Genomic DNA, 27,295 nt, shown 5'->3' with positions numbered 1-27,295 from the left:
GGCCTTTGGGCCACTGGGTTCTTTTTTAACTTTTTGTTTTTCTGTGAGGTGCCCTTGTATGGGGGAGGGGGGGGGTTTAGTGAGTAGAGTATGCTTTTGAAAACCGCTCATTTGCACATAATTTTCACTAGGGGCCGTTAGAATTAACAGGATTAAAACTGGGTTAAGCGTTAACGTTATGTTAAATAGCCTAACTGAGCTTAGTGAATCTGGGCCAGGGGTGGGACAGACTGCAGCTGATGACTGAAGCTCAGTGCTAAGAAACTCCACTGCAAAAGGCTGTTATATGGTCATTCTGGTGCTTTTTGCACAAAGCACATATCACAACTGAGCCCCAATATAAGAAACTGGCTGATAGGACTTTAGTCCCCTCAAACAATGTAATACATTAAACATGCCTATGGGAAATGAAAATTAAAGATGTTCTGAAAGACTGTCTGGCAATTTGTAAAAGTAAATGATTATTTCATGGCCTGCACAAAAATTTCTTCACATCACTTTTGTTAGACACCAATACTGAGTTATAAAGCAGCTTTAAAGCAGCAGTCAAACCTGACTGTTTTTTTTTTCCCCCATTCTCTCCCCCTCCCTCCCCCCCCTTTAATACGGGCATCAATACAATCCACACAATGAAAAGTAATTAGCTAAGTTGCCGATCGATCTGTTCTCCTGTGATCAATCGGCGAAGATTCAGCTCAGGGGTTCACTAAATGGATGTCAGTGCAGCAGAAGAGGATCCAAGATTCAATGTTCTGTGGGGAAGATCATGTGACCAGGCAGTCACTAGATACAATTGGTGCACAGCTAGAGAAAGGGCAGGGCTCAAAAAGGGGTGTGCCAAGCCTGTTTCAGAAAAAGAAGGGGATGTGACTTTGGAAATGGTTGCTATAGAAACAAAAAAATGCTTGTTACATTATAATACATTAAAAATGAAATTCAGATTTTTTTTAAAATGCTACAATTATTTTCACAGAACTGATTATTTTTTTGTTTTTTAAACACACGTAGGAAATTAACACACGGAAATTTAACACACGGAAATTTAACACACGTCTGCGGTTTTGAGAGAATTATTAAATGGTGAGAATCAGCAACAAAAGAGTGACAATATATTTAAATTAATATTATATTAGAACAAAATAGATCCATATGTTCTTTTTCTTAACTGAGACCTGTCCATGCCTGCTAAAATTACTACTAATGAAAATGGTCATTCATTTATTTGGATAAAATGAAAGCAGGAAAGTATAAGAAAATTGGAGACGTGAAAGGAAAACGTTTCATTTGGAACCAATAGGGTTAATTCTGTAAAAACGATGACATAGCAACATGTGGGATTGATGTCATTTATTATGTGTGACAAATATTAACTGCTATGAAGGTATTAGGGCAGCACTGGGGATATATTTTATGAACACACTCAATATGATCACACTGTACAATATTATACCTCTGTGAATGGTAGCTTTATTTAAAAAGAAAAAAAAAAGTTTCCTTCATTATGAATGGTTTTTCCAGCTGCATGTATGCGATATATCTTTTAACAATTAAGAAACACAGAATTTAAGATGCATAACTTGTAAGTTTTCTTAAAATTAATTTTATTAGCATGGGGATGATTTCAAATCACTGTTAGAGGCCTGTTTCACAACACTCTGTAATGCTAAGTCTACGTAAGCTAATTAATTATGTTAAGCTTCGGGAGACAAATGAAACAATGAAACAATGCGCCTTATGTTTTCATTGCCTTCCAATGAGTCTTCCGTAAGACATTACAATACCAAAACCAATTAGATTCTTTGCGTAACCTGGATACCGCCTGGTACAACAACATCACAAAGTGGGAAACAGTCTCTGCACAAAATGTGTCATTCTGAGACGCTGGTTGAACACAAAGGTCACATGGAAAAAGCACAGTTTTGACATGGTAATTTTACTTCAAGAGATGAATGGAACTTTTTAAGTTTACAAAGACACAATATATGTGACCTTCTGTGTGCACAGAAGATGAGTCTTTGTACATATCCCATTAACACTAATGTTGGGGTTGTGAATGTATTAAACTCAAGCGCAATGGAAGATCCTCACAGTACTAATTCATACCCCGGCCACTAAATATCATTACTTTTTTATTTACAAACCTAAACACACTTATTTTAGTCCCTATAAGTCAAACAAACATTTGTTTGGAAGGATATCTAAAAACTACTATCCAATTATGTAAGAGGACAACTCTCTATGCAGTTAATATTGATGGACGGACAAGGTATAGTTCAGGTAGCAAGGCTGGTCCTGGGGATAAAAGGATAATTTTCAGCCTTGTACACATTTTATTGAACCCATTCTTAAAATTATTACTTTATTTCAGTGATGTAGCAGCTCCAAGTGATAACATATGTAAGAAACGCATATAATTCAGTATGTTCATCCAAGGTGTATATCTTCTCTGCTATGAATATTTTCTCCAAGTTCTGAGACTCTACATCTTACCCTTTCATTAGAACCAACATGAAATGATATGATGTTATACATGATCTTTCGAGATCACATAACTCGTTTACACGTGACCGCCATGCACAAGGAGCTCTGCTGTTATCGCTCATGGAGGGATCTCGTTGCAGTAGAAGCACATTAACAACAATATCTAATGGGTCACCCACTAATGGCAGCAGCCATCAGTAGAGACTACCATTGCTTAGTGAATAAAAAAAACTATACTACGATCCTATGTTGGTCTAATAAAAAGTATAATCTCTGGAAATTCAAAGAGTACAATTTATTTTGCAAAATTACTGCAATTTATTTGCAGGAGAATGTGTAAATGTAAAACTGTGTTAGAGAGCTGCACTGAAGCAAATCTAAAGTGAAATACTTCTGTACTTGTGCTTCCTGAGACCGCGTGTGGCACTGTAACATAGTCTATTATTTGGATAACACCAAGATTGGAATTTTCCACCAGGAGAAAAACATATTCCAATTTTCCATCCAGGAAAAGCTATTTTGGTTCTTAAAGTGTAAAATAAAAGGATGTTATGAGGTGGTAATACATTATGAAGGACAACACCCTAGGATTGTTACCTCATTGGGGTCACACCTCATGATATACAGCACGTTTAATTATTTCCCTCCTACGATGATAGTGAACTTAGCACAGTGACAAGTTTCAAGGGTTACATGTATCTCACCGACACCCTTTTTTTTTTCTTTTAATTGCAAACAAATGCTTTGAATGGGTTTGCTAACTGGATATAATATATTTTAGGAATAAGACTGTGCTAAAATCTGTCCCTAGTTTTGTTTTGTTCTTTGTAAAGTAATGATGATGCTATCATTAGTCAAACAGTAAACACAGGCAGGTGATATGCATGAAGATAGCAGTTCCAAAGAATAGGAAGACATGTATTTACACAACATTCTCATTTGTTTATTTCAGGGCAATAACACTTTCTATGGAAGCCAATTATACAGTACTAAGAAGTTATTTATTTATTTTGAATGGCTTGCTACATAAGATTGCATTTTTAACCACCATATCTAAATCTCATTACACGTTTCTTAGAAGTTAACTCTTAAATCAAAGTTATATTTGTCACTTATGGTTATTATTGAAGTTAATGAGCGATAAGTTGTCTCCAATACCAACATTAACCTATGCCTGTAGTAAATATGGCCCAAAATCTTTCAAATACAATAGGATGAAACTGCCTGATGGATTTAGAATTAGAAACAAATTTTGTAAAGAAAAATATATATAAATATATATTATTATATATATAAAAATAAAAGTCTTTGTACAAAAGTCTGAGTTCATATTCCAGTGGTTTGAAATCCTGATAAATCAGTCCAGTCTGTTCATTATATAGAATATTGCAGAGAAAATCCGTTCTTTGTTAAACTTTCCATAAAGGATTCTTTTCACAAAACATTTGAAGACGAAAATAAAAGAGCAGCATTCACTGTTGGAATTTACTAAATAATTTATTCAGCAGACCCCAAACCATATGCAGCAAAAAGTAACTGGATACAACAATACCATTTAATAAAAAATAAAACCATTGCAAAACAGCACTATGAATGCACAAGGAAGTCTACTAATTAAGTGTCAAAGTCACAGTGGCAGTGCTAAGGGTGACTCGGTAATAAAATGACAAAAAATGCATAAGTATTTATTTATCAAACTCCAAAAATGTACGTTTTATGAGGAATTATGAGAAATTCAACTTTGTGCATCAAAAAATATATCAGGTCCAATGTACCATAAGTCAGCAGATGTGTTAAATGTAGCAAACTTGATGGAAAAGTTTCGTACATCTGATGCAGACAACAATTGGTGGAATGTGATTCAAGAATAGTCGTACATTTGATAAATAAATAGCCCTTAAGACTCAGAACTTAGACATCATAAAGGAGATGGGACTATGACTAGATAGTAATGTTATAATGTTTGTTTAAATTAGAGGACAAGGAGATATTAAATTTAAAATGCAATCTTTCTTATCCAACTGGCAAACATTAGCAACTTTATTTCAGATCGTGCTTTTCTTCCAATGGGACTCAAAGCGCGCCACAATCACAGTATGGCATGCGGTACCCCGCACTTAGGATTTATAAAGACACAGGTCCCTGCCCAGATGAGTTTACAATCTATGTTTTTGGTGCCTGAGGCACAGGGAGATAAAGTGATTTGCCCAAGGTCCCAAGGAGCCGACACCAGGAATTGAACCAAGTTCCCAGGATTAAAACTCAATGTCATTGTTTATAGAGTCAGCGTCTTTACTCACTGAGCAACTTCTTTATATTCGTCTAAAAAATAGCACAACTGTACAGAAAACTTGAAAAGCTACTGATGTTTAAGGAGCAAAATGAGGAAAGTGAGCTGTAGAGCAAAATATGATATGCAGGAAAATGCCAGGAGACGCCGCAGCACCCCACCGCCAGTAACACTCGACAGCGGGCCTAATGCACTCGCCTCTGGTGAGGGGGCGAGTGCATTTGTCGAGCCCTGTCCATATGTAATAAATTAACAAAGAAGGGAGAGGGAGTAGGTGGTATGATACCTTTTATTGTACCAATAGGTAGTTGATATGTTACAAGCTTTCCAACCTCTCAGGATTCTTCAACCTGATGAAGGACCCTGAGAGGTTAGAACGCTTGTAACATATCAACTACTTGTTGGTCCAATAAAAGGTATCATACCACCTACGCTCTCCTTTGTTATTTTTCTACATGGAAGAAAGGACCAACACAGCTACCCCACCATTCTTTGCCATATCCATAAGTACAAATATACAGGAGAATTTCACAATTCTATATCAAGATGGTACATTAGCATTTTCTATCAAAATGATTTTTCAGAGCTAATTCAATGGGGATTAAAAGGAACAGATGTTCCAATAAGATCTTTCTTGCTGCCTCATCCTCTCAAGGAATGAAGAGCAGCAAGTCACAGAAAGGACATTGTTAGGAATTCTAAACAAGGTTCAGTTCAGCTGTTTCCAGGACATGGTCCCCACTGAAACCTTATATTTCTGATATCTCACGCCTTGCATGGGTAAATATAGAGACATTAAGCAGACAATCAGCTATGGCTCATGGAAAGGTTTTAATGACATCACATACCACGAGAGAGAGGCTACAACAGTTAGTCACCATTACAACCCTGCTATGGATTTGTATTTATTAATGCACTGGAGTGCTGTTCAAGATTCATTATTTAATGAGCTACATTAACAGTAGCCAAATCTCAAAGATGAATGTACCAAAATTCCTTTTTATTCAACATAAAATATATATATATTTAAATCCATAATAATTATAGAATACAAATTGCATTTCAAGATAGCTAAATCCATTATTTCATAGGCGAAAGACAACATTTTGTTTTAAATCCAGTTTAAAATAAGGAAATATGCACATATGCACATATTCTTCAGCATTAAAATATTAAAGAGGAGAATCACCCTAGTCAGTACAATATAGAAAAGCTAATGGAAAGGTGTCAGTAACAAAGTAAGGTTTTGGCCACGCCTTTTCCAGTAATTTCAATTGTTCTCAGCCTCGGGAAAAAAAACAACTATGTTACTAATATCACAAGTATTTTTGAGTGTTATTATTACAAGTTATCAATTAATTATATTGCCTGCAATATTTTGACAGCAGTAGCACCAGTGGGTGACAGACAGAAAAGATTGACTGCATGTATATAGTAAAGAATTCTATTGCATTACTAGTAAACACCAGCTTCTGTGTGCTATTCCTAAACGCCTGACCAACTGTCCAGATATTTCCCATCGGCCTTGCCAAGAGAAAACACTTGTAGACATGCAGAATACATAGCTCAGTCCCCCTTTCTAAAGAAGCTCATTCAAGTCCTTTTTCCTTTTCTACTGAAATGTTCTTACATGACCCACAAAGATACCCCCAACAAACACACTCCAACTCAAGTTTGTATTTCAATTCCTTCACTGTTACCCGCATGGACAGACATTCCAAATGATGCTGCATCATGTCATTCCAAGGCTCTCAGCACAGACACCAGAATTGCTCCAGCTGACACTGCTGGTTACAATACTCAACAGCTGAGGTCTCAGAGATCTGAATACCTGATTACAGTGTGTCCTACATGAATGTAACTTCATTTTTAATGTGAGTAACAATCCTCAAACCCAAGTTTAGCAGCCAAGTTTAACCCATTGGTGCTTGATTACCCATTCATTTAAGATTCTACTTGGTTAACCCCTTTTATTTGCAAGGTCCACGATAAGTTAACAAAGCATGCACCTGCATTTCCGATCTAAAGCAGGTCTTCATGGGTGACCCCCATGGAGTTAACAAGCCGCTGTGATGAACAATGCTGAGCATAACTTACACATAACAATGACATTTCTTTTTATATAGTGATGGTGGTGTACGCAGCGCTGTACATAGATTTTTGCAGACATAATGAGTCCCTGCCCCGTAGAGCTTACGATCTAATTTTAGTGCCTAAGGCATAGCAAGATTGCTTGACTTGGCCAAGGTCACAAGGCAAGCAAACACTTAGATTCAAAATGAGTGACATTACGACTGAGCTTCTCCTTCAGCCTCTCATAAACGACATATGTTTCAGATGTTATTGCCCCTTTTAATGAGGAATAATGTACAAAAAAAAAGCATTCATGCATTTGTGCATTAATAAGATAACACACACATTACTGTTGTTTTCAAAGGTGCATGCGTTGCTGCGGTGTTAAATATTGTATTAGCGTTAACACGACATCCTGCATTAACAAGTGCAAAAACGTTTGCTACATCTGTGTCTAAGAATTTGTGTAAATAGAGTAGAACAACAGTAACTGTTACTGACCCAAATTGTCTCCTTCAAGCAACCAAAACCAACCACTAATTTGGAAAAGGGTATATAATATAAATATAAACATACATAATGATAATCAGGGCATCCCAAACAATCAATATAAAACTGGGTTATGTGCCAAGGCGACTTCAAGTAGAGGATATGTGGGCTAGAATTGTGTAGATACTCAATACCAATATACTAACCAACATGCTCATTCTTACAGAAAAGCTCAATTCCTCTTTAACTGCACAATGTGTTGCATGCTCCCATGGCACTGAAGAGGTGAAACAGGAAACTGCTTCACTCTAAAAGGTTAAAAAAATGAAATAAAAATATTGAATGATGTATGTGTGTTTCCAGCTCTCTTTTTTTTTTAGGAAGTCCCCACTTGATTAACATTAAAAATTGCTGGCTGATTAGATCATCTTCCCATCGTGTCAGCAGATCAAGAAACAAACTGGTGAATTCCTCCTAGGGGGACTGTTCTGGAAAAGCAGAACCCTCCTGAATATATATATATATATATATAATCTAATGTGTTTTCCAGACACGCAATATTTCTACTTTCTAGCCAAGTGCAGTATTACTAAGTGTCCAATTGAAATATGCAAGTAGTGGAGCGTACCTTGTCAACCACCAAAATATATATATCTCAGGAGACCAACAAGTGGTTCAGTTACAGAGCATTTCCACATGCTCAGCCACTTAAGCTGTGTTATAGTGGGGATGATTTTACTGCTCTGATCGCTCATTCTGAAAATGAAAGTTTTCAATAGTTTTGGTCATAAATCACAGGTGTCACATCTGCTACTTAGCTGATGCTAAGAGAATGTGCCCAAATGTCCTTCTATATGTACTGTAGGTACTGGAAGAATACTGGTACAGAAGGTACTGGACCTCATAATAACTGTTATGTAAGGTTAGTTTGAATACCTACTCCCTTTTGTTTGGTGTTACTGTGTTACTCGTCCATGTAAAAATGTATTTCCTTCTTTTCCGTTGTCCTTTGATGGCACCCAAAGGTTGAGGAAGCAGATAATAGACATTCAGCATTCCTACTAGAAATTAATTCTTTCTAAATGTAATATTTTGCTTTTAGGCTTGTTACAGTTGTTTAAGGAAATCAGGAGTTTGGGAAATGCTATGATCTTAACAACATGTATCTTGTGAATAAAAAAAAATGTAGAGCCATATTTACTAAATGATGCTACAACATAATACACCTTACGGCCCTTTAAAATTATGCTATTGTGGAATAACACAACTCACTAAGTATGGCTTTTAATCTTCAGCAAACCTGTGACCTTCTTTTTTGCAATCAGTGGACTTTGTGTCATTAAGGTTTTCTCCGTGTACTCCAATAATTAAACAGTAATTGAAAAGTAAACTGGAATATGCCTTTAATGAGTTTTTCCACGTTGCCCCTCCTCACAATATGAGAATGCTGCAGTATAGAATGATATTGAGCAATAATATACTAGAGGGAAGCTTAATGAGACACAGAAGACAACAAGCCACTGTAACAATAGTCTGTGTCTGGCATCCTAATAAAAGCTCTATTTCCCGTACTTAGGCGTCTTGGGATGGAGTGGGGGAGAAATAAAATAGCCAAAAGGTATTATCTTTCTGCAACAACCTTGTTGGTTTCCTTCTGGCACCTGAACTGGACAAGTCAAACCAAAATCCCCTAAGAAGCAGGTGTTTATGTGAGTGTTGGATTACAGGCAAAAACATCCTATTATCCTGGAATGATATATGTATTTTCACTTGTATTTTCTTATCTACAAAGCAAAGTAAGCATGTAGAAAAAAAACAAATATTAAAAACATCATGAATTTTGATCACCTAAAAAAATAACTGAAATGAAACTGCAAACTCATGTTCATTCGAAAAGAGAGCAACCGTAACTTTGCCGAAGATGATTCAATCCTGTATTTTCCTATAAAGTGTTTTTACGTGCGGCGGAACACAAGGCTTCAGCAAAATAACAACAACACTCACTCTTCTCTATAGTTAGTGTCTTTTTGGATTTGACCAAGAAGAAAAGGTGCTCATTATGGACAAGCAGATCAGAGCCTTAATATAATCTTCCTAGAGCCACAATCCACACACCCAGCAACAAAGAGGGCAGGGTCTTACTGAGCTGCAATCCCATTACTGGGACTCATGTACAGTATCTTCCCATTAATGCAATTAGCTTCTGGAAAATGTCACTCCCTTTTTCTGATATTGTGTAATAAGAGTAATAAGACCCTCAGTTGCCATCAAGGAATATCACTAAAAAGGCATAAAGGCCATGTAGGATCATAGCCCAACTTCCTATTGCCTTATTGCTTACAGTATCAATATGGTAGCACCCTATTGTTTAAACAATGGCAAAGTACCACAATTGCAGGTGTGACCAAATTCTAACTCCTGCCACAATACAACATACAAACAACATTATATATTCAAAGCCACACCCACAGCCCTACTAGGTGGACATTTAGTACAAAACATAGCCATTTTATTTACAGTATATGCCAAGTCCATTCTGTACATGGAAAACACAGCAATATTCTGTTTTCTTTCTCTTTATATGTATAGCGTACTGCTGTGACATAACGAAATATTCCATATACACAAAAGATTGTGCTAGTCATGTATTTGTACATAGACTTTGTGTCTCGTTTCTCAGTATTATGAATTAGACCTAATGTTTCTCTCCAAAAAGTGGATGTATAAAACACTTACATTAGCATTTCCCGTTTGTAACAAAAGAAAAGAGGCACATATCTATTATCACACATCCCTATCTATTATCACACATCCCTATCTATTAATCACACATCCATATCTATTAACACACATCCATATCTATTAATCACACATCCATATCTATTTTCCACATATTTTTTTTTTTTTTTAATTTGACTACACTTACAAACTTTGGCTTCAACATTGCTCTCTGTATATGCCTTAATGTATTCTGTATGTATGATAATGTAATGTTTCCACTGTCTTCTGTGTGATGAGCTGGATGTTAACGGTCCTCACACATTACTACACATATCCCGGTGCCTGTGTGTTAGTTGCATGCTCTATGGTCACAGTATCTGCCCACATACAGTGCATGATCTGCAGTAAGTGACACTTGCTGGCTGGCTGGGCTGCGGCTATTTTAGGGTGAGTGCCCCTCTCCCTGCCAGGGAGAAGTCAGTGCGCGGATACCTTTATATCTCTCCAGCACGTCCTCATAGGCCTGGAGGTATTCCTGCTCATCGGTGCGGGCGCATGAAGAAGAGGCATTAGAGACAGAGTAATGATGATGAGCCATGGCTGGGTCTCCCACACCGGCTGCTTCTGTATCCCCAGGCTCCGGAGAGCAGCGGCACAATCTGGGACTGGGGCGAGAGGAGGAGGGCGGGGAGAGGAGGAGGGCGGGGGGAAGCTGCGAGAGGAGGAGGAGGAGGGGGGGAGCTGCGAGAGGAAACGCCCCGTCTGCCCTGAGCCTCCTGCCAGGCTCATGTAGCAGCAGCCACAGTGACACAGTCCTGTCCCGGGAGCAGCTGTCACAGAACTTCTCCTCGCGCAGGGACAGGCGGCGCTGCGCAGGGACAGGGCGGTGCCCGGGGAGGCTCTGCTCACTATCACCCCCCTCACTTCTGCTCACACACGTTCAATCGGATACCGATGCAACCAATCCCACACCCTGGCTGCTGGCAGCATCTTCCCTGTGTCTTATTCTCCTTTGTTGGTGGGGGATAACGGGAAGAAATGCGCTGTGAGCCTCTGCACACACTGTCACACACAGTAATATCTGTGACCCTCTGCACACACTGTCACACACAGTAATATCTGTGAGCCTCTGCACACACTGTCACACACAGTAATATCTGTGAGCCTCTGCACACACTGTCACACACAGTAATATCTGTGAGCCTCTGCACACACTGTCACACACAGTAATATCTGTGAGCCTCTGCACACACTGTCACACACAGTAATATCTGTGAGCCTCTGCACACACTGTCACACACAGTAATATCTGTGAGCCTCTGCACACACTGTCACACACAGTAATATCTGTGAGCCTCTGCACACACTGTCACACACAGTAATATCTGTGAGCCTCTGCACACACTGTCACACACAGTAATATCTGTGAGCCTCTGCACACACTGTCACACACAGTAATATCTGTGAGCCTCTGCACACACTGTCACACACAGTAATATCTGTGAGCCTCTGCACACACTGTCACATACAGTAATATCTGTGAGCCTCTGCACACACTCACACACAGTAATATCTGTGAGCCTCTGCACACACTCACACACAGTAATATCTGTGAGCCTCTGCACACACTGTCACACACAGTAATATCTGTGAGCCTCTGCACACACTGTCACACACAGTAATATCTGTGACCCTCTGCACACACTGTCACACACAGTAATATCTGTGAGCCTCTGCACACACTGTCACACACAGTAATATCTGTGAGCCTCTGCACACACTGTCACACACAGTAATATCTGTGAGCCTCTGCACACACTGTCACACACAGTAATATCTGTGAGCCTCTGCACACACTGTCACACACAGTAATATCTGTGAGCCTCTGCACACACTGTCACACACAGTAATATCTGTGAGCCTCTGCACACACTGTCACACACAGTAATATCTGTGAGCCTCTGCACACACTGTCACACACAGTAATATCTGTGAGCCTCTGCACACACTGTCACACACAGTAATATCTGTGAGCCTTTGCACACACTGTCACACACGGTAATATCTGTGAGCCTCTGCACACACTGTCACACACGGTAATATCTGTGAGCCTCTGCACACACTGTCACACACGGTAATATCTGTGAGCCTCTGCACACACTGTCACACACGGTAATATCTGTGAGCCTCTGCACACACTGTCACACACGGTAATATCTGTGAGCCTCTGCACACACTGTCACACACAGTAATATCTGTGAGCCTCTGCACACACTGTCACACACAGTAATATCTGTGAGCCTCTGCACACACTGTCACACACAGTAATATCTGTGAGCCTCTGCACACACTGTCACACACAGTAATATCTGTGAGCCTCTGCACACACTGTCACACACAGTAATATCTGTGAGCCTCTGCACACACTGTCACACACAGTAATATCTGTGAGCCTCTGCACACACTGTCACACACAGTAATATCTGTGAGCCTCTGCACACACTGTCACACACAGTAATATCTGTGAGCCTCTGCACACACTGTCACACACAGTAATATCTGTGAGCCTCTGCACACACTGTCACACACAGTAATATCTGTGAGCCTCTGCACACACTGTCACACACAGTAATATCTGTGACCCTCTGCACACACTGTCACACACAGTAATATCTGTGAGCCTCTGCACACACTGTCACACACAGTAATATCTGTGAGCCTCTGCACACACTGTCACACACAGTAATATCTGTGAGCCTCTGCACACACTGTCACACACAGTAATATCTGTGAGCCTCTGCACACACTGTCACACACAGTAATATCTGTGAGCCTCTGCACACACTGTCACACACAGTAATATCTGTGAGCCTCTGCACACACTGTCACACACAGTAATATCTGTGAGCCTCTGCACACACTGTCACACACAGTAATATCTGTGAGCCTCTGCACACACTGTCACACACAGTAATATCTGTGAGCCTCTGCACACACTGTCACACACAGTAATATCTGTGAGCCTCTGCACACACTGTCACACACAGTAATATCTGTGAGCCTCTGCACACACTGTCACACACAGTAATATCTGTGACCCTCTGCACACACTGTCACACACAGTAATATCTGTGAGCCTCTGCACACACTGTCACACACAGTAATATCTGTGAGCCTCTGCACACACTGTCACACACAGTAATATCTGTGAGCCTCTGCACACACTGTCACACACAGTAATATCTGTGAGCCTCTGCACACACTGTCACACACAGTAATATCTGTGAGCCTCTGCACACACTGTCACACACAGTAATATCTGTGAGCCTCTGCACACACTGTCACACACAGTAATATCTGAGCCTCTGCACACACTGTCACACACAGTAATATCTGTGAGCCTCTTCACACACTGTCACACACAGTAATATCTGTGAGCCTCTGCACACACTGTCACACACAGTAATATCTGAGCCTCTGCACACACTGTCACATACAGTAATATCTGTGAGCCTCTGCACACACTGTCACACACAGTAATATCTGTGAGCCTCTGCACACACTCACATACAGTAATATCTGTGAGCCTCTGCACACACTGTCACATACAGTAATATCTGTGAGCCTCTGCACACACTGTCACACACAGTAATATCTGTGAGCCTCTGCACACACTGTCACACACAGTAATATCTGTGAGCCTCTGCACACACTCACACATAGTAATATCTGAGCCTCTGCACACACTGTCACATACAGTAATATCTGTGAGCCTCTGCACACACTCACACACAGTAATATCTGTGAGCCTCTGCACACACTCACACACAGTAATATCTGTGAGCCTCTGCACACACTGTCACACACAGTAATATCTGTGAGCCTCCGCACACACTCACATGCAGTAATATCTGTGAGCCTCTGCACACACTGTCACACGCAGTAATATCTGTGAGCCTCTGCACACACACACAGTAATATCTGTGAGCCTCTGCACACACTCACACACAGTAATATCTGTGAGCCTCTGCACACACTGTCACACACAGTAATATCTGTGAGCCTCTGCACACACACACAGTAATATCTGTGAGCCTCTGCACACACTCACACACAGTAATATCTGTGAGCCTCTGCACACACTCACACACAGTAATATCTGTGAGCCTCTGCACACACTGTCACACACAGTAATATCTGTGAGCCTCTGCACACACTGTCACACACAGTAATATCTGTGAGCCTCTGCACACACGGTCACACACAGTACTATCTGTGAGCCTCTGCACACACTGTCACACACAGTAATATCTGTGAGCCTCTGCACACACTGTCACATACAGTAATATCTGTGAGCCTCTGCACACACTGTCACACACAGTAATATCTGTGAGCCTCTGCACACACTGTCACATACAGTAATATCTGTGAGCCTCTGCACACACTCACACACAGTAATATCTGTGAGCCTCTGCACACACTCACACACAGTAATATCTGTGAGCCTCTGCACACACTGTCACATACAGTAATATCTGTGAGCCTCTGCACACACTGTCACATACAGTAATATCTGTGAGCCTCTGCACACACTCACACACAGTAATATCTGTGAGCCTCTGCACACACTCACACACAGTAATATCTGTGAGCCTCTGCACACACTGTCACATACAGTAATATCTGTGAGCCTCTGCACACACTGTCACACACAGTAATATATTTGAGCCTCTGCACACACTCACACACAGTAATATCTGTGAGCCTCTGCACACACTGTAACACACAGTAATATCTGAGCCTCTGCACACACTCACACACAGTAATATCTGTGAGCCTCTGCACACACTGTCACACACAGTAATATCTGTGAGCCTCTGCACACACTCACACACAGTAATATCTGTGAGCCTCTGCACACAGTCACACACAGTAATATCTGTGAGCCTCTGCACACACTGTCACACACAGTAATATCTGTGAGCCTCTGCACACACTCACACACAGTAATATCTGTGCGCCTCTGCACACACACACAGTAATATCTGTGAGCCTCTGCACACACTGTCACATACAGTAATATCTGTGAGCCTCTGCACACACTCACACACAGTAATATCTGAGCCTCTGCACACACTGTCACACACAGTAATATCTGTGAGCCTCTGCACACACACACAGTAATATCTGTGAGCCTCTGCACACACTGTCACATACAGTAATATCTGAGCCTCTGCACACACTGTCACACACAGTAATATCTGAGCCTCTGCACACACTGTCACACACAGTAATATCTGTGAGCCTCTGCACACACTCACACACAGTAATATCTGTGAGCCTCTGCACACACTGTCACACACAGTAATATCTGTGAGCCTCTGCACACACTGTCACATACAGTAATATCTGTGAGCCTCTGCACACACTGTCACATACAGTAATATCTGTGAGCCTCTGCACACACTCACACACAGTAATATCTGTGAGCCTCCGCACACACTCACACACAGTAATATCTGTGAGCCTCTGCACACACTCACACACAGTAATATCTGTGAGCCTCTGCACACACTGTCACACACAGTAATATCTGTGAGCCTCTGCACACACTCACACACAGTAATATCTGTGAGCCTCTGCACACACTGTCACACACAGTAATATCTGTGAGCCTCTGCACACACTCACACACAGTAATATCTGTGCGCCTCTGCACACACACACAGTAATATCTGTGAGCCTCTGCACACACTGTCACATACAGTAATATCTGTGAGCCTCTGCACACACTCACACACAGTAATATCTGAGCCTCTGCACACACTGTCACACACAGTAATATCTGTGAGCCTCTGCACACACACACAGTAATATCTGTGAGCCTCTGCACACACTGTCACATACAGTAATATCTGAGCCTCTGCACACACTGTCACACACAGTAATATCTGAGCCTCTGCACACACTGTCACACACAGTAATATCTGTGAGCCTCTGCACACACTCACACACAGTAATATCTGTGAGCCTCTGCACACACTGTCACACACAGTAATATCTGTGAGCCTCTGCACACACTGTCACATACAGTAATATCTGTGAGCCTCTGCACACACTGTCACATACAGTAATATCTGTGAGCCTCTGCACACACTCACACACAGTAATATCTGTGAGCCTCCGCACACACTCACACACAGTAATATCTGTGAGCCTCTGCACACACTCACACACAGTAATATCTGTGAGCCTCTGCACACACTCACACACAGTAATATCTGTGAGCCTTGAGCCTATCTGTAAGCATGGTTACTCATCGTGCAGTTCCCAGCACAAATACAGGGACTGGAAATGCTTTGTGCCAATCTTAAAAACACCCTTGTTGCAGCACATGATAATATAAAGACAATCAATGTGTAAGACATTCCTATTAAATCACTGCCATGGTGCTAGGACAGAAGAAGGTATACAAAATGCTGAAAAAGTCCCGTACACTTGGATCTCACTAAATCACCTTATTTATTGTAATGATTATATGACACTAAATAATAAGTAGATTTAGCAAGATCCAAGTGTAGCAAACACTTTCAGCATTATATATATATCTGTATATATAGATATATATGTATATATGTATATAGATGTAGAGGCATCTGTACCGTGTTAGCCAAGAACATCGCCAGAAGAAGCGATCTGTGTATCTCGAAAACTCACACAAATAAAAGCATTTTAGTTAGCCACAGAACGGTATCGAGTATTTGTTTTTGATTTTATACATGTATATATCATTACCACCGTCAAATATATGGGTAGACCTGGACTCCCACAACAAATGAGCAAGATTTAAAGGTGGCGACCAGCATGAATCTCGTTGTAAGACCTCTGCTGACACTGACTGATCACCCTCACACTGTGTTTTACTGCCTCCCCTCTTATAATCTGCTTCCATTCGAAAATTTAAACCATACCGAAAAACCAACTCATGCTAACCAATTGAGGGCCCTAAAATTAAATACAGAGGTGGAGGGTCCTCGCCCATCCATTCTCTAACACTGGGGGTTTACATTTGCTGCTTGGCCTTCTAGCACTGCAATTAAATAAGAGATAGGATTATGGTTATGTATTAGCATTTCTTTGGTGCAATTCTGGAACCATAACCAGATATATAATTGTATACATCGGGTGCAGTTTTCTTATCCTTGTCCACATGGCTGCACAGCACTGCTAAATGCTAACCCACCAATAGCTAACTGGATGGAGATGCAGCCTTTCCTGTCTATTGCCAGACATGTCTCACACACTCAGCTGTTATCATATAGAAGCAAGGCCAGAACTCCACCACACATATAGGTGCTTGTCTCCAGCAGGAAGCAATGTGCTGCAACTAGGGGAAATATCTCATAGATATATGCACACACACATATTCCAAAGCACAAGAATTCAAGCTTGGGAAGAAATTCCTGGGGTTAAGCCAAGGATTACAAGCATATTGAAAGAGCCAAGCCTATATTCACTGGCTATGATAAACCTAGCTAATATTTTATACACAGCATGGATCAATCCCATATTCACTGTGTATATGATATATTGTTTAATCCAGAAGGCCAATCCTTTATTTACTGAATTTAAAAACCATGGGTCGTTGTTTTCGTGGGAGCTGCCAATGCAATTTCTCTGGTTAAATTAAACCAAGCAATATTGTTATTTTATTTATAGGAAATAGATAATCAAAATGCATATCTGGATACCAATTTGAGAGCAATACAAATGAAGCCTGTTATGGGGACACCCAGATGTAAGCAGATTCATTTAGACATATCAATAACAAAAAAAATAGATTCTTATATCCAAACATAGATTTAAAAAAATGACACTAAATGTAAAGATGTCTTTCCCAGTGTTGTCCAATAGAAGGCAGCAATGTCATGCTCTGATGGCATTATGGCTTCGTATTGACCAGTGGGAGTGAGGCTTGGATGACAGCCATATTCATTTTCAAAAGGAACCTGAACCTGGCACATAAAAATATATAAGGAACCTGCAGTCCACAAAGATTAAAATAGAGCAGTCACAGTCCAGGAACTCCCCCATCCGGCTCCAAAGAAATCTAATAGGCAAGTATTCTAGTTTTGGAAAATATATGCATGAACAAAACAATATATTTTATTATATTTTCATGCCGTGCCAAATGCAGTTAAGCGTATGTGTATTTTTGCTGCTGGGTGCGTTGGTCACTGTTTCCGGTACTTGTATATTGCTGGAGCAATTCTTAACAAACAACATTCTTAGATGGTCTGTTAACTTGAAGGGTAATGAACATAAAGATATAATGATTCCATAACTCGGACATTAAATAAAGATGTGTATATGTTCTTTTTCACTTGAGTTTATAAAAAACACAAATATGCCTTTTTATTTTGCATTTGGTCTACAGTGTTATAATATGGATAAAAAAATAATGGCTAGCATTACAATCTCCAACATCAGGTAAGGAAGAAAAGCGTATATGATTTCTCTAGGTTTATATTAAGGATATTACCGTTATGGTAAATTTGCTAGCATGAAAGGCTCCACAATTTCTTCAGTACTCCAAAGGGTTAAACTCATAACATAATCTGTGTAAATGTTGATGTCACAGAATGAAGATTCATATTAGAAAATGCTTTCTTGGTAATGATGATATCTAATGTATGTGACTGAAACATTGTCCCCTTAGCTGCCTCTTGCATAGAGGTTTGCCACTACTTTTTAACAGGAGGTTATTTTGTCTCGGATTCTATTACGAAGTTGTATTCTTGTTCTTATCTTCTGGAGGAGTTGATGATATAAGCTGAGTGGAAGCACAGGCTTGCGATCTTTGTTTCACTGGCATTGGACAGGTATGAGTAATGATCAGATGACACTGCTGATGGGCTATATCTCTTATCTCCATCCATTCTCCTCCCTGCAGCACCTGCAGACTGAGCAGTAGCAACACAACTCCATCCCTTTATATCCTCAGGGACATTATGCTTTGCTTCTGTGTCTGTCCATCACTAATACCTCCCTCCTCCATGGTTTTCTTATTATAATAATGCTGCTTTCTCCAATCTTTCCACCCACAGACATACACATTGACATTTAACATTGACAAGCTTCATTTTAATGAAACGAATACATTCTGCACACTTACGTCTACTAAAAAAGACGTAGAATACAGAACTCTTGGAATTGACACAATGCACCAATACATAATAATGCCTTATTCAGGGCAGAAGTCGATCGTGTAAAGAGACCAGTGCAATAAAATAAAATACAAATGTTTACCCGTTAAATACGTTTGCTGATGCTAATAATTGTAAACTTTATACTAACAACCTTTAATAACACATTAAAAGGTTAACGGTGTGTTCAGTCTTTACAGTGTTACTTTGCAAATAAATCATGTTCTTCGGTGTCATGTTCTAAATATAGGAGAAATAATTAAAGGGAGTGCCCCATTGTACCTACCTCATTGTGCCTATCAGCCTCTTTAAAATCATGTCTCTGAAAATGCTTAGCACAGAACCTTACTTCCATTCTCAACTTCACTTTCATTGGTAGGATTGAGTAATAATAACTTTACTTCATATAGCACGTTCTCCCAATGGGACTCAAAATGCCTCACAATTACAGTATAACACGCAGCAAGCTGTATTGTACATAAGATTGTTGAAGAGTGTTGTGATGTGTCTATGTTGGTTTTCATTGAGTGTGTGTTGTGATATGAGTGTGTGTTGTCTGTGTGTGTTGTGATTGAGTATGTGTGTGTGTGTGTGTGTGTGTGTGTGTGTGTGTGTGTGTGTGTGTGTGTGTGTGTGTGTGTGTGTTGTGATTGAGTGTGCCTTGTCTGTGATTGTGTGTGTTGTGTCTGTGTTGTGATTGAGTGTGTGTTGTGTTGGTTGTGATTGCGTGTGTGTGTGGGTGTTGTGATTGAGTGTGTGTGTGGTGATTATGTGTTGTGTTTGTGTTGGTTGTGATTGAGTGTGTTGTGTCTGTGTTGGTTGTGATTCTGTGTGTGTGTATTGTGTGTGCGGGTGTTGTGTCTGTGTTGGTTGTGATTGAGTATGTGTTGTGTTGTGTCTGTTGGTTGTGTCTGTGTGTGTGTTGTGATTGTGTGTGTTGGTTGTGTGTGTTGTGTCTGTGTGTGTTGGTTGTGTGTGCTGTGTCTGTGTGTGTTTGTTGTGTCTGTGTTGGTTGTGATTGAGTGTGTGTGTGGGGCTGTTGTCTGTGTTGGTTGTGATTGAGTGTGTCTTGTCTGTGATTGTGTGTGTATTGTGATTCTGTGTGTTGTTTTGGTTGTGATTGAGTGTGTGCTGTGTGTGTGGGTGTTGTGATTGAGTGTGTGCTGTGTGTCTGTGTTGGTTGTGCTGTGGGTGTTGTGATTGAGTGTGTGTGTTGTGTCTGTGTTGGTTGTGATTGAGTGTGTTGTGTGTGTGTTGGTTGTGATTGTCTGTGTTGTGATTGTCTGTGTTGGTTGTGATTGAGAGTGTGTTGTTTATGTGGTTGTTGTCTGTGTTGGTTGTGATTGAATATGTGTTGTGTGTGTGTTGTGTGTGTTGTCTGTTGGTTGTCTATGTGTGTGTTGTGATTGAGTGGGTGTTGGGATTGTGTGTGTGTGTGTTGATTGTGATTGAGTGTTGGTTATGGGTGTTCGTTGTGTGTGTTGTGATTGTGTGTGTGTGTGTGGGTGTTGTGATTGAATGCAGCGGTGCACAAACTGGGGGGGGGGGGGTTGGCGCAAGATTATTTAGGGGGCGCGTGCGGAGAAACCTGGGTGCGCGGCCAGCAGACGCTGTGCGCGGGAGGGTGAAAAAGCTGTGCACGGGCAGCCAAGAAGATGTGCGTGGGCGGGCAGCCGAAGATGTGCGTGGGCGTCCGCACAGGATAGTGCAGGTGGCGGCCACGTGATGGTGTGTGTGCGCACACGTGGGGGCTTCGGAGGTACGGACGAGGAGCACGCCCTAGCGCTGTGATGGCAAACGCCCCATCTTCTGGTGTCTGCCCTGCAATAGCTCGGTGTTCCTGATCTCCTCAGCTGGGAACCTGCTTCGCTGCGATCCTCTGCAAGTTAAAGGGTCGGCTGCCACTGTATCAATCATACTATGAATGTACAGAAATAATGTAAAAAAAAAGTGAAAACACTTCCCCGCTCGTGCTTGCAAAACTATGCAGGACACCCTGTGCTCATGCTTGGTGAGTTGGTGATGTCACCGCTCTCAGCGGCAGTGTGGACGCAGCCTAATTTTGCAAGCGCAAACTGTTGAAATAGGTAAGTATTTAGACATATTTGTATTTACATTGTATACCGTTTAATAAAGGTTTTTTTTTTTTCATGTGATTTTGATTACATCAGGCAGGGGGGGCCCGAGAAATGTCATGGATAAAAAGGGGGGCTCGGCATAACATTTTTGCTCACCCCTGATAAAGAGTATTGCAGCAATTACAATAATACAGCAATGTGGGTAGAAGTTTAAAGGAACTCTGAAGAGTCACACCATTTGTAATGCGTCAGGAAAATACTATTTGACATATGTTTTACTCCTGAATAGTAGTGTGGAGGAGTGTGGCAAATGGACGTTTGCAGCCATTGTACAGCCATGGGGGTTGATGTTAATTTAAAATGTGTTTTGATTGAATTCACTCTTTAGCAAAATGGCGCTATGTTGTAATAGTGGAAGATGTGGGTGCCCCAGCTCAGTTCTTTGCCGGTTACATAGTTACATAGTTACGTAGTAGATGAGGTTGAAAAAAGAAGTAAGTCCATCAAGTTCAACCTATGCTAAATTTAGACAACAGATACTTTATCCTATATCTATACTTACTTATTGATCCAGAGGAAGGCAAACAAAAAAACCCCATTAAGGGGAAAAAAATAATTCCTTCCTGACTCCAAGAATTGGCAATCGGATTAATCCCTGGATCAACATCCTTCCCATGTTTACTTATTTGGTATATCCCTGTATACCTTTCCCATCTAAAAAGATGTCCAACCTTTTTTTGAACAAATCTATTGTATCTGCCATCACAGTCTCCATGGGTAATGAATTCCACATTTTAACTGCCCTTACTGTAAAGAACCCTTTCCTTTGTTGCTGGTGAAATTTCCTTTCCTCCAACCCTAAGGGATGGCCCCGAGTCCTTTGTACTGCCCGTGGGATGAATAGTTCTTTTGAAAGCTCCTTGTACTGTCCCCGAATATATTTGTATATAGTTATCATATCCCCTCTTAGACGCCTCTTTTCTAAAGTAAATAAATCTAATTTAGCTAGCCTCTCCTCATAAGTTAGAATGTCCATCCCCTTTATTAATTTGGTGGCTCTTCTCTGCACTCCCTCTAGTTCCATAATGTCTTTTCTTAGGATTGGTGCCCAAAATTGTACTCCATATTCAAGGTGTGGTCTTACTAATGCTTTGGAAAGGGGCATAATTATGTTTACTTCCCTTCCATCCATTGCCCGTTTGATGCAATATAAGATCTTGTTTGCCTTTGCAGCTACTGCATGACATTGGGCACTATTGCTAAGCCTGCTGTCTACAAGCACTCCTAAATCCTTCTCCATCAAGGATTCCCCAATATATCTCCATTTAATTTGTAAGTCGCCTTTTTATTCTTGCATCCCAAATGCATAACCTTACATTTATCTGTATTAAACCTCATCTGCCATTTACCTGCCCACGTTTCCAGTCTCTCCAAGTCCTTCTGAAGAGAAATTACATCCTGCTCTGATTCTATCACCTTACACAATTTAGTATCATCAGCAAAGATGGAGACTTTGCTCTCGATCCCAACCTCAAGGTCATTAATAAACAAGTTAAAAAGCAGTGGTCCCAGTACCGATCCCTGAGGTACTCCACTCACGACTTTAGCCCAACCTGAAAAAGTTCCATTTATGACAATCCTCTGTTGTCTGTCCTTTAACCAGTTTTCAATCCAGGTGCATATATTATTACTGAGTCCAATTTTCTTTATTTTGTACACCAACCTCTTGTGTGAAACCGTATCAAAAGCCTTTGCAAAATCTAAGTAGACCACATCAACTGCATTACCCTGGTCTAAATTCCTACTTACCTCCTCAAAGAAACAAATAAGGTTAGTTTGGCAAGATCTATCCTTCATAAATCCATGCTGACTATTACTAATCATTTTGTTTTCCATTAGGTATTCCTGAATATTATCCTGTATTAAACCTTCAAGTAGTTTCCCTACTATTGAAGTCAGGCATACAGGTCTTTAATTTCCCGGTTGTGATCTAGCTCCCTTTTTAAATATAGGCACCACATCTGCTTTACGCCAATCTTGTGGTACTGAGCCTGTGGAAATGGAGTCCTTGAATATTAAATATAATGGTTTTGCTATTACTGAGCCTTGAGAACTCTTGGATGTATGCCATCGGGGCCAGGTGCCTTATTTACTTTAATTTTTTCAAGTCGCTTATGAACTTCTTCCTCAGTTAACCAATTGTTCATTAATATGGAGGTTGTGGCTTCCTCCTGCGGCACTACTATTGAACTTGATTCTTCCCTGGTAAACACAGAGGCAAAGAATTTGTTTAATACCTCAGTTTTTTCCTTATCTCCAATAATCTGCCTACCCATCTCACACTGAAAGGGTTCTATATTTTCTTTTCTCATTTTTTTGTTATTAAGGTACTTAAAGAACATTTTAGGGTTGACCTTACTTTCTATTGCAATCCTTTTTTCATTATCCATTGTTGCTAATTTGATTGCCCTTTTGCAATTTTTGTTACATTCCTTATAATTCTGATACAATGTCTCTGTCCCTTGTGACTTAAAGAATCTAAACGCCTTCCTCTTCTTGTCCATTTCCTCCCTACCTGTTTATTTAGCCACATTGGTTTTGACTTATTTCTTTTATACTTATTACCCAAGGGTATACACTGATATGTGTGCTTTTCTAACAATGTTTTTTTTTTTTTTTTTTCCAAAATTTTTTATTAGGCATTTAGATAATTCACAGTATGCATGAAACAAACGATAATACAGCCTAATACAGATTTTCTCCTTTTGTTGGTTAGAGAAACCGGAAATAAAAGAAGAAAGCTCACCGCTCCCCTGACCCTCCAGGGGCTATGTGGGGAGCGCGAGTATGGAAACAGAGAGTAAGAGTGGGAATAGGAAGGGGAGGGTGGGAGTGGGTGGGGGGGATACCCATTGCTTCCCGTGTCCTCAGTCTATTTTCATTGGTGCCCCTGACCTGGTTTTCCTTTCTCTCTCTCTCTTTTTTTATTTTCCATATGTGGATTAGTGGCGTAGAGGTGCCGTATGGGATAGCCACGGATCCCATGTTTTGTTAAAGGAGTCAGTGGATCTTTTCAAGAAGGCAGATAGTTTCTCCATATTCATCACCTCTTGCACCCTATTTTTTACCGTTTGTTTTGAGGGGGGAGACACCTTCTTCCAGGCGGCTGCCACCGCACATCTAGCCGCTGTAAGAATTAAGGAGATTAATTTACTTGTTGGTCGGTCCAAATTTTCTAAGGGCCTGGCCAACAGGTAGGTCAACGGGTCAATAGGGATTTTGAGGTCTGTGACCTCCTCTATTAATTTTTGTATTGTTCCCCAATATTTTTGAATTTCCGGACATGTCCACCAAATATGGGCCATGTCCCCCTTCTGACCGCAACCTCTCCAGCATAAATCGGACGCCTGGGGGTAAATTTGATTTATTCTAACTGGGGTAAGATACCAGCGAAACAGTATTTTATATATGTTTTCTTTGATTGTGGTACATATGGAAGTTCCTGAGGCATTTTCCCAAATTCTTTCCCAATCCTCTCGGTCTATAACTATTTCCAATTCTGCTGCCCAATGCAGCATATAGTCATGTGTAGGGGCTTCTATGGCCCTTTCCAATTCACCGTAGATTTGTGACCTTTCTGGTGGCCTGTTTCTCTACAGAGCCGCTCGAAACTGGTGAGAGGGGGAAATTTCAACGTGGGGGATAAAGTTTGAATAAAATGCCGAATTTGTAGATACTTGAAGACATCCAATCTTGCTATTTCATATTTGGTTTTTAGGCGTTGATAACTCAGGAACTCCTCAAAGCTCAGGAGGTCAGCAACCGCTCTAATATTTTTTGTTTTAAATTGGTCCCATTGTCTGGGCTCACAGCCAGGGGGGAATTTCGGATTTTTATAAATTGGTATGAGTTGGGATTGAGGTGTGGTGAGCTTAAATTTAAATTTGCATTTTGTCCAAATCTCCCATGTGTGTCTCATTGGGCCTAACTTAAATTTACTGTTCTGCATGTCTTCCCTGCTCAGGGACCAAAGGCAAGCCGGCAGTGAAGGCGTCCCGGCATAGTATGATTCTATATCTAGCCAACAGTATTGGTTTGGGTTGGCGTTCCAGACTACTACCTGTCGCAATTGGGCGGCTTGGTAGTATTTTGTGATGTCTGGAACACCAAGTCCTCCTCTCCCCCTTGATGCCAAAAGAACTGTCCTGGTGATTCTGGGTTTCTTACCCTGCCAAATAAAGTGGAAGATTAGTTTTTGAATGTTCTTTAATTCTGAGCCAGGGATGTGGACCGGGAGAGTCTGAAAATAATATAATAATCTAGGGAGTATGTTCATTTTAACTGATATCATCCTCCCGATCCATGATATCTGATATCCTCCCCATTTCTCTAGATCTTGTTTGATTTTCCGGAACAGAGTCGGATAATTTTGTTGATATAGGGATTGGTAGTTCCTCGTTATCTTTACTCCCAAATATTTGATACTCGAGGAGCTCCAATGATAGTTAAAGTTTAGTTTGAAGAGTTTCACCTCTGGCTCTGGCAGGCTTAAATTTAGTGCTTCCGATTTGTCATTATTGATTTTATAACCTGAGATATCTCCAAAGTCCCGGAGCTCTTTTTGGAGATTAGGTAGGGATGTTTGGGGTTGTGTAAGGGTTAGGATGACATCATCTGCGAATAGCGATATTTTGTGCTGCCTGTGTCCAATTTCTATTCCTTTGATGTCTCTATTGGCTCTAATTGCAGATGCTAGGGGTTCTATGGTTAATGCAAAGAGGAGAGGAGATAGGGGGCATCCCTGTCGAGTTCCATTAGTGATCTCAAATCTCTGGTTACTGCCCCCTGGTAGTTTTACTGTTGCAGACGGGTTTTGATATAATCTACGGACTCCTTCTAGGTATGCGTCTTTGAATCCGAATTTACACATAACTTGGTCCATGAATAGCCAGTCTATTCTATCGAACGCCTTCTCTGCATCTAGGCTTAGGAGTAGTGCTTTGGTCTCTGTGAGATGGACATGTTCGATAATGTCTATTATCTTCCGAGTATTGTCCGAGGCCTGTCTGCCTGCTACGAATCCTACTTGATCACTATCTATTAATCTCGGTAAGATGGGGTTTAATCTATTTGCGAGTATTTTGCTATATAGCTTGAGATCACAATTGAGCAGGGAGATTGGACGATAGCTTCCACATTGCATCGGGTCCCTGCCTTCTTTATGTATAATGGCCAGGGTGGCCAGGGACATTGACGTGGGGATTTGATTTCCTTCCATGAAATCGTTAAATATCTTTAGAAGATGCGTGGATAGTACTGGCAAGAATCTCTTATAGTAGACATTAGTGAACCCGTCGGGGCCAGGAGACTTAGTAATTTTTAGTGATTTGACCGCCTCTTCCAGTTCCTCTTTTGAGATCTCAGCGTTGAGGACTGTGTTTTCCTCCTCCGTTAGTGTGGGGAGCTTACATTTATCTAAATATTGCGCTATTAATTCGGATGCTATTGATTCAGGCCGGCCATTTTTTGATCTTAGATTATACAGTTCGGTATAAAATTTTGTAAATTCAGCTGCTATTTTGCTATCACTATGTTGTATTTCACCAGACCTACTCTTGATTGCCGTGATTTGCGACCGTTTATGTACCCCTCTTAATTTAGTCGCCAAAAGTCTGTCTGCCTTGTTCCCCTTGTCATAATATTGTTGATTAGTCCATTTGAGGGCCTTCTCAACATCCTCCAGCTGGATTTGTCTAAGTTTTACTCTGGCTGTTGTCAATGTTTTATATATTTTTTTTGAGGGGTTGGTTTTATGAGATTGTTCTATTATTTTGATATTATCCGTAAGCTCCTTTATTAATTTTTGGCGGGCTTTTTTCCTGTGGGATGCGATAGAAATGAATTTCCCTCTAATGGTTGCCTTATGGGCCTCCCACAGGATTGCTGGTGAGGAGACG

General features: G+C 40.7%; 1 protein-coding gene across 22 annotated transcripts in view; it reads right to left on the bottom strand.

The window, feature by feature from the left end:
• Nucleotides 1–27,295, bottom strand: part of DST (dystonin) — a 535,648-nt gene that overhangs the window by 424,316 nt on the left and 84,037 nt on the right. Inside the window, exon 1 of one of the 22 annotated variants that reach the window (XM_075598138.1) lies at nt 10,547–10,743. The exons of the other annotated variants lie outside the window; for them this stretch is intronic. Coding sequence (XP_075454253.1) covers nt 10,547–10,652 — 106 coding nt within the window. The 5' untranslated portion in view covers nt 10,653–10,743. Of the gene's footprint in view, nt 1–10,546; nt 10,744–27,295 lie in introns of those variants that run through there. 22 annotated transcript variants of the gene reach the window in all.

This window comes from Ascaphus truei, chromosome 4 (assembly GCF_040206685.1).
Source record: "Ascaphus truei isolate aAscTru1 chromosome 4, aAscTru1.hap1, whole genome shotgun sequence".
In the NCBI taxonomy this organism is placed as follows: domain Eukaryota; kingdom Metazoa; phylum Chordata; class Amphibia; order Anura; family Ascaphidae; genus Ascaphus; species Ascaphus truei.
Note: the sequence above shows the minus strand (reverse complement) of the source record. Positions and strands in the feature narration are given on the sequence as shown.